Source organism: Cyprinodon tularosa, unplaced genomic scaffold (assembly GCF_016077235.1).
Source record: "Cyprinodon tularosa strain WSP-4 unplaced genomic scaffold, ASM1607723v1 ctg46, whole genome shotgun sequence".
NCBI lineage: Eukaryota > Metazoa > Chordata > Actinopteri > Cyprinodontiformes > Cyprinodontidae > Cyprinodon > Cyprinodon tularosa.
Window position 1 is genome coordinate 299,278 of NW_024039185.1, and position 9,443 is coordinate 308,720.

The 9,443-nt window shown below is 38.1% G+C and overlaps 1 protein-coding gene across 1 annotated transcript; it reads left to right on the forward strand.

Moving 5' to 3' along the window:
- The first annotated feature begins 1,734 nt into the window (after positions 1–1,734).
- dcun1d3 (defective in cullin neddylation 1 domain containing 3) lies at positions 1,735–5,169 on the forward strand. Its single transcript, XM_038301031.1, has 3 exons — positions 1,735–1,790; positions 1,886–2,436; positions 4,628–5,169. Exons 2-3 carry the CDS (start codon positions 1,997–1,999, stop codon positions 5,166–5,168), a joined length of 981 nt encoding a protein of 326 aa, XP_038156959.1. The 5' UTR covers positions 1,735–1,790; positions 1,886–1,996; the 3' UTR covers position 5,169.
- The last annotated feature ends 4,274 nt before the right edge of the window (positions 5,170–9,443 follow it).

Consider the following 9,443-nt stretch of genomic DNA (forward strand, 5'->3'; position numbering starts at 1 on the left):
CTCTGTATTAAAAGTGAATTATTAATTAATAAGTGTATTCAAAAAGTACATTACTTAAAAAAAAAACCTTAAACACGGCGCTTAACCCTCTGATGCATGAGTTATGAAAGCCTTGGTAAAGTCTCCGCCAAATTAATTGTCTTGGATTATCCAGATATATTTATGGGCTTCGGTATGGTCAGGTACCCTGTACCCGTCATCTATAGCCTCCTGATCATTGCTGACCTTCCTCTGTATCCAGGCCCTCATCATCCTCACTTTCCTCTAGGCTGCCTTATTCTTCGTTGTGTTTGAAGTCTATAATATAAATAAGTGCTATAGTCCTTGCAAAAAAGTTTTCAAAACGAACCACTGGAATTTGTTTTCCAAGTTTGAGGACGTTTCGCTTCAAATCCAGGAAGCTTTTTCAATTTAAAATAGTCACACAAACTACAGCTAATCTGCACAAAATATACACAAAGTATACTAAAATGTAAATTTTAAATGAATAGCTTATATGTCCAAGGTTAAAACACTGAATTATGATATGAGCAATTATATGACTTCTGTTGAGAAAAATGTAATGGCTGATCCACTTCATTGAACACATGGTTAATGGTAATTTTCTACATAATGGATAAAAATTTAATATTTGAAACTGATAATATCTTAGATGTTACTGTAAATCATCAGATTTTTTTCTACAATAGAAGTATTGAGAGGATATGCCAGAAGTGGTCGACAGATGTTGCTGATTGTTGGACATCTTGGATTCAGAAGAAATTCACTGGCAGTTACAATGACAGACCACTTAATTGACCTATATGGAGTGGGGCAGCAGAGAGCATTCTAGACACTAAGATGCAGTTTCACTATAGAAACCATAAAATTAAAGAGATATTTACTTTTTGGTAGCTGTCCACTACAGTGACCGCTAAGCTCCAGAGGTTTAAATGAACTTTCAATAAGGGCTTTACAGTTTTCGATTTTATGAGAAATTATAAAAGTATACTTCAAAATATTTGGAGTTAAAGTGAAAGTAACATAACACAGGTTACATACCATTAAACATTGCTGTAAATATTGGCAGTATTCTTTTGTCCCCTAGGAAAACAATGAAAAGGTTTAAAATTTAAAGGAATCATATTCAAAAGTACTGATAATAGTTTATAACTAAAAGCAAAAAATTTGAAAGTTCTATAATGTTTGTATTTCCAGTTAAGGCACAGGTTCTTTCCTAGGGGGTTTTCATTAACAATATCTCTCTAAAAATATCCTGATGATTTATACTACTAAATATACAACCAAAGATGAAGAAAACAGATTTAAAAACATTGCTTGAACCTACAAAAAAAAAGACATTCAACAAGTTAAGATTAATATCTAAAGCTCCTCTCATCTCCGCTCACAGGTGTCTCAGTTCCTGTCCTACTGATCACTGAATCGCATGTCTCTGAGAAGCGCAGCGTGTCACATTTCAGGGACAAACCATCTGTGATCTAGTAAATTGTCACTGCAATTGCAAAACATTTGGGTTTTATTGAATCGGGGCTGACGATTGTCTCAGCTGAAGCCCTTTGCAGTTATTTTTACTGTACTGCGGTGTAGGGTTTGTTTGCTGGGGTTAAAAGGGTAAACAAGGATCGTATCTTACTGTGGTTTTATAGTTTAGGTGAGAGACTACTATATGTTAGTCTCTCACCTAAAGTCTCATAAAAAAAAAAAATAATAAGTTTATGCATTTTCTCCTTGTTTTTCGGGGTTTTTAGGTTTGACAGGTAAAGCTCTGGTTTGTGGCAGATCTGGTCAAGGTAATATAAGCGTTTTTTTAATTGTTTAAATAAAAGCATTGAGCAAAATTTGACTGACAGTGAAGTATTCAGTGTGCAGCTGTTTGTCTCTTTAGGCCCGAGGGTATGTTGAGACATCTCAGCACGCCAGAGAAGAGGTGTCTAGGCGGTTCGGACGGGGACTGAAGGCGAGGAGGACAGACTGACAAGGGACCAGGGAGGAAGACATGGGCCAGTGTGTCACAAAGTGTAAGAATCCAACGTCCTCACTCGGCAGTAAGAGTGGAGACAAAGAGAGCAGTTCCAAGTCCCACAAGAGAATCGACAGCGCTAGTGGTGGGGTCCACAAAGAGGATTCTAGTGCGCTTTCAAGCAAATCCACCAGCGAGCTGCTGAATGGCACCAAGGCCCTAGAGGTCACCGTGGAAACGCCCATCATCTCCTCAGCGATGAGGGAACCCTGCAAAGATGAAAGCCTGGATGGTGATGGGCTGTCAATGGCGCGCATAGAGGAGCTTTTCAATCACTATAAGGACGAACTGGAAGATGCCATCTTGGAGGAGGGAATGGAGAGGTTCTGTAATGATCTCTGCGTGGACCCGGCGGAGTTTCGTGTTCTTGTCCTCGCCTGGAAGTTTCAAGCAGCCACCATGTGCAAGTTTACGAGGTATGGTGAAGTGCTAAGGGATTTTTAATGCAAACAATCATCAATTTACACAAACAGTTAAAATACATCCTTGATCCATCCACTGTCATCTCATGGGATCAATTCAAAATCACATAGTTGTCATCAAAGTCTGGAAACCTCTCATGTCCTCGTGATTTGTTCTTTAGGTGTTTTTTTTCTCCTTTCACTATTTTTAAGATGCATTTTAATAATTGTTTATACGAATGAAGTTGTTAGACTGAAACTGAATACAGAAATGGGAAAGTTAAATATTAATAGGAGAGAATTTGTTAAAGGAGCTGTGACTCTGACCACATCAATAATTGTTTAAAACAATTATTAACGTGGGATGCCTTTCCCCACATAAATAATTGGGGTGCAGACAGATGTAAGTCCTTAATACTGAACTGGTCCAAATAGAAGCTTTATGTTTTGCCACTGTGATGAATGGGAGCCTGTCCTTCTGTTATATTCTCTCCACCATGACCACAGTTGCTGTAACAAGATGAATAGGGCTGCCTATTGTTTCTGCTGTGTTCAGAGGCTTCACAACAACACTACACCCAACCCATTGTTGAGCTTTGCTAACTGGAGTACAACATAAAAAGGCTGAATTGTTGATTTTGGATAAGTACATCTTCCAAAGTCTGTATTTGCATCCTTGTATTTTTTGGAAAGGAAAGCCAGCCTTTTTAACAGGAAGAAACCTCCAGCAGAACAAGTCTCAGTGTGAGCGGCCATCAGCCAAGCTGGACCTGTGGTTCAAAAAGACATAAAAAAATGAGGCACTGATTCTTTCTATTTAAAGGTAATAATAAATTAGCTGAGGGGATTCTGTCAAGGAAAGAAACAGGTAGGCATATGAGCAATACAATGGTTTTCATCCTAAAAGGGTTGAAAGTCACATAGTTGGTGACGGTAAAGGTTGAGCCTTTAGCTATGTTTAGTACTGAAAGACAGGCTGAACACCATCATCTATAATGTAAGTTATTAATGGAAGCAGGCAAGCTAATGCCTACCTCCAGGATGGTGTCACCGCTAAACGGAGCACAAATAAAGCTGCAGAGAGAACATTAAAGGGGAACACAGGTTTTTTTTTTTTTTACATTTGACCCTTGATTTTACGTTATTACATCATGTTCTTCACACCCATAGGAGTTTTGTGTCCTTGGAGCTGTTCCGAAGATATTCGGTTTTGTTATATCCAAGTAACGTCTTCCTATGGGCAGCGACTTGAAGGCTTAAACTAAACTGTTCATAATTTTATTTTATTAGTCTTTATGGTACGCCATCATTCATAACATGTAGGCGAATCACTGTTCCCCAGACATCCACGGTTATATTTTTTATATTTATATTTTTTTAAAACAAAGCGGAGTTTGTATGACCAAACTACATTCACAAATATTTTTGCAGGTTGTGTGTTTTCCCATTATTTTGCAGCGCTACGACACACTTTTAATGTAGATTGTTATTTACCTTTAGATTTAGAATCGGATATTTTGTTTCTTACATTATAATTTTTTTTAAGCAATTCTTGTAGGTTTTGTAGTAAATCATCAGTTTTTTCTCATGCACATTTAGAAGAATTGCATCGGAAAAGTTTGATTGAAATGGTAAATTCGAAAAAACGTAATCACTATCCCCAAAAGAGGGTTAATGCTTGCTTGAGGTGTGTTTTTTTTTTTTTTTTTTTTTTTTTTTTGCTTTTTGCAAAAAAATGGTTAAAGCACAAAACAGGAGATGGGAAGCACTTTTTTCAAATTAGTTCTGACTTTACCTCACATGACTTACCTTTATGTGCGTAAACATGGCTTGAAGCAGCATCAACATTACTAGCTTATATGATATCTTAACATTAGAATAACTGCCTGATAGCAACACATTCATTGAGACTTTCCTCCATTATATGTGGTCGGCGCTGGATTGCAGCGTCTACTTCCTGTTTGTTACAGCCATTTGTGATGATGTAATGTTGAACACGACATATGACAACAGTACGCTTAGTTTCACTCGACTGATTTGATTCACACCAAATGGAAACACCACAAATTCACATCTCCTGTTTTTTAAAGTTTTTTTAATTGTGCATTTCAGTTTGATGGAAACACTGTTATTTTAATTGAATGAGACTTGCATAAACTCTGGTCTGATTAACTTATTTTTTTTATTCATGTATTTTTGTCATTAGGAAGGAGTTTGTTGAAGGCTGCAAGGCCATCAGAGCGGACAGCATCCAGGGTATTTGTTCCCGCTTTCCCTTCCTGCTGGTGGAAGCTCAGGGAGAGGAGAACTTTAAGGACCTTTACCGCTTCACCTTCCAGTTCGGCTTGGACGCGGACGAGGGCCAGCGGTCGCTGCAGCGCGACATCGCCATCGCTCTATGGCGACTGGTTTTCACTCAGGACACACCTGAGATCCTGGAGCACTGGCTTGACTTCCTGGCAGAGAACCCGTCGGGTGTGCGGGGCATCTCAAGAGACACGTGGAACATGTTCCTAAATTTCACTCAGGCCATCGGGCCAGATCTCAGTAACTACAGCGAGGACGAGGCCTGGCCCAGCCTCTTTGACACCTTCGTAGAATGGGAGTTGGAGCGCAGGAAAAAAGAGGAGGAACAGGGACTGTTGACGAAGGACGAAGAAGGGAGGTGTACAGAAACGAACTGTCCCTCCACAGACAGACTGGAAACAGAGGGGGGCCGTGGCTCACAGACCTGGGGAGGGCACTGATCCGAAAACAGAAGATATTTCTATCAGAGGGAAGAGTATGATCTATAAATGAACTGGACACTTGGGAATTATTGGATGGAGATTAGTATTACCATTTCAGCTTTTCATTTAGCTCCTCTTTATGTTGGGATGGGATTCCTGCTACTCCATTTATTTCCTCTTTTCAAAAGGGCTCTGAGAACTGTTGTTTTAAGCACTTCTATTTAAGTTATTGTTTTACTTTCTCCCATCTTTTAGTAATTGAACATATGCTCCTTTTTTTATGTATTCAGGGTGGCTAAACAGAATTGGCTCAGTAAAGAGTTGGGGTAATAATTGCATTACAACCATATCTAGCATCCCAAAGTTTTTACCTGGTCACACATTTAAAAGTCAAAGTCAGAATAGAAAAAACAAAACGTGACGACTGTTATAGAGATGGAAAGGTTTTCATTTTGCAGTGTTTTAAGTATAAATGAATAGATTTTAATCATGTCACGAGGACATTTCAGTTTTAAAGCATCACTCATTGCTTATTTTTGCACAGTTTTATCAGCCCAACCCCCTCTTAATGTTGAGTGTTTGGAGCTCTGCCCATCGCTTCAAGCAGCTTTTTTTACCCACTTCATCCAGAAATGTTGATGTCAACCTTCTTTCAAAGGCAAAGGCTTTCATCCACTGCATCACTCATCTCACCGATTTTAAAATAGCTCATCAAAGTAAGCTTATAGCTAAATCTGTGAGTAATTTGTGCAGAGGTTGCATGATCTGTCTCTAAGCACCTCACAAGCTCATAGTTTAATGCAAGAGTTTCACTCTTCACACCCTTGAACTGTGATTAAAAAGAGCAGAGTTTACACGTCATTAATGATGCAAATAATAATGCTGCTGGTAGTGGTTGTAATGATGAACCCCCATGGCCTGCTAATTTGCTGTACTTGAAATACTTTGCAGAGAGATCAATGTTAACCATATAATTACTGTTGGAAAGATTTTTTTTTTTTTCTTTTGGTCGGATTTAGAAAAAGGTGTTTTGGAACCAGTGTTAAAGTAAACCTGCTGGTTGATCAAGACTCTGGGATGAAAATGGTTTATTATGAAGAGAGGGAGACCATTTCTTGAATTTGTTGGGTTTAAATCTAATATGGTTTTATCTTAAGCCCACTTTTTTTTTATAAGAAGTGTACTGATTTATAATAAATAAAAACAGTGTTGGATTTTTCTTGTTGAGCTTAAAAACTGGTTTTATTGAAGATCTTTGGTTTGACGTGCATTTTGTTTAGTATTTGAAGGTGTGGAAAGTCGTTATTTTGTTTTTGTCCCATGGTCTAAACATTTAGTTCGTTTTTCCACATAAAAATTAACAAATTTCTAACCTTTGATCCATACATTTTAATTATCAATTATCCATTAATTCAGCCACCTTAAACACCCCTTCATCTATCCATTCAACTGTTTTAATCATTAATTCATAATTCTATATTCTTTAATCAACTATCAGTTTAATTCCTCATTACCTCATTTTCATCCTTTTTACCATCTGTCAGTTTAATGACCCATCCATCTATTTGTGAGTCGGCTTTCCAGACTTTCATCTATCTTCTTATATCAACTGAATACCACCATTTCATCCTCCCCCATCAAGCATTATCCGTACACAGTGGCGATTCTAGATAAAATTAACAATGGGAAGCTGATGTCACAGTTGCATCATAATACAAGAATGGATCAGTCAAAGTGTCATCCGGCTTTAAATGTTGAAAATCTACTCTGTTTGTAAAATAGTAAGTCTTGAAATCCAGCCCTAAATGTACAGAATACCTGAAAGTCTTGAATGTAACTTCGTAGCATTTCTGTTTCAGTCTCATTCAGACTCTGATCTACAGGTGCTGGTCATAAAATTAGAATATCATGAAAAAGTAGATTGATTTCAGTAATTCCATTTAAAAAGTGAAACTTGTATATTATATTCATACATTACATACAAACTCATATATTTCAGATGTTTATTTTGTTTAATTTTGATGATTACAAATGACAACAAATGAAAATCTCAAATTCATCATATCAGAAAATTAGAATATTGTGAAAAGGTTCAAAATTGATGGCCCCTGGTGCCACACTCTAATCAGCTAATTAACTCAAACCACCTGCAAAAGCCTTTAAATGGTCTTTCAGTCTAGTTCTATAGGCTACACAATCATGGGGAAGACTGCTGACTTGACAGTTGTCCAAAAGACGACCATCGACACCTTGCACAAGGAGGGCAAGACACAAAAGGTCATCGCTAAAGAGGCTGGCTGTTCACAGAGCTCAGTGTCCAAGCACATTAATAGAGAGGCGAAGGGAAGGAAAAGATGTGGTCGAAAAAAGTGTACAAGCAAGAGAGATAACCGCACCCTGGAGAGGATTGTGAAACAAAACCCATTCAAAAATGTGGGGGAGATTCACAAAGAGTGGACTGCAGCTGGAGTGAGTGCTTCAAGAACCACCACACACAGACGTATGAAAGACATGGGTTTCTGCTGTCGCATTCCTTGTGTCAAGCCACTCTTGAACCACAACAGGACTGGACTGCTGGTGAGTGGTCCAAAGTCATGTTCTCTGATGAAAGTAAATTTTGCATTTCCTTTGGAAATCAAGGTCCCAGAGTCTGGAGGAAAAGAAGAGAGGCACTTCATCCACGTTGCTTGAAGTCCAGTGTAAAGTTTCCACAGTCAGTGATGGTTTGGGGTGCCATGTCATCTGCTGGTGTTGGTCCATTGTGTTTTCTGAGGTCCAGGGTCAACGCAGCCACATACCAGGAAGTTTTAGAGCACTTCATGCTTCCTGCAGCTGACCAACTTTTTGGAGATGCAGATTTCATTTTCCAACAGGACTTGGCACCTGCACACAGTGCCAAAGCTACCAGTACCTGGTTGAAGGACCATGGTATCCCTGTTCTTAATTGGCCAGCAAACTCTCCTGACCTTAACCCCATAGAAAATCTATGGGGTATTGTGAAGAAGAAGATGCAATACACCAGACCCAACAATTCAGAAGAGCTAAAAGCCACTATTAGAGCAACCTGGGCTATCATAACACCTGAGCAGTGCCACAGACTGATCGACTCCATGCCACGCCGCATTGCTGCAGTAATACAGGCCAAAGGAGGCCCAACTAAATACTGAGTGCTGTACATGCTCATACTTTTCATGTTCATACTTTTCAGTTGGCCAACATTTCTATAAATCCTTTGTTTTTATTGGTCTTCAGTAATATTCTAATTTTCTGATATGATGAATTTGAGATTTTCATTTGTTGTCATTTGTAATCATCAAAATTAAACAAAATAAACATCTGAAATATATGAGTTTGTATGTAATGTATGAATATAATATACAAGTTTCACTTTTTAAATGGAATTACTGAAATCAATCTACTTTTTCATGATATTCTAATTTTATGACCAGCACCTGTACATGATCAATGGTCCGTTTCACAGAAACATTACAGCCTTCCTTGTGTTTTGTTGTTTATTTTTACAATGGTTTACGATTAATTCTCTATTGGTGCAGCTTAAGTGCAACATTTCCCCTTCTTGTTTATACTGTTACAGCAAAAAAAGATATTTTTTTGCTAACTTGTATATTTAACAACCTGATTTTCATAATGTGGCGAATATGAAAGTTCACAGAAATCCTGGTAACGACTCACCTGCGATGGCATAAATCTTTCTTTTATACGGTATACAGCCAAGAGGTGTTCATCCTGATGGTTGCACAGCCAACGCACTGTTTTAGGGCCTGGCATGTATGCGTCAGTCTGCCCCCTGAATACCTGTATAGTTCATATTATCCAAATTCTCACAATTTGCGCTCTGTTTTTTATTTTCATATATATATATATATATATGTAAATCCATTTATTGTCTCACAACGGAGAGTTTTGTTCTCTGCATTTTGATCCATCCCCTTGGGGAGCAGTGGGCTGCCACTGTGCAATGTGTGTGCTCAGCAACCCAGGGTGGAGGCTGTGGGGATCGGACCAGCTACTTGCAACCTTTTCATAGCACAAGCTTACTGCTCTAATCACTAGACCAAAACTATATATATATATATATATATATATATATATATATATATATATATATGAGCCTTTTTTAAATTTAGCTTCATATAACAATTATGTAAGAAACAAGTGAAAGCCAGCGGTGCATGAGGACCAATTAGGAGAAAGCAAATATAGAATAGGGTCGGTATGTGAAAAAGGAGGCAAAGGAAAAATACATTTAAAAAACTGCTCAATTTTTCAAGA

Coding starts and splice junctions, on each gene's coding strand:
- dcun1d3 (XM_038301031.1), top strand. CDS start 1,997: ATGGGCCAGTGTGTCACAAAGTGTAAGAATCCAACGTCCTCACTCGGC. Junction 2,437..4,627: donor ACCATGTGCAAGTTTACGAG/GTATGGTGAAGT, acceptor TTTTGTCATTAG/GAAGGAGTTTGTTGAAGGCT.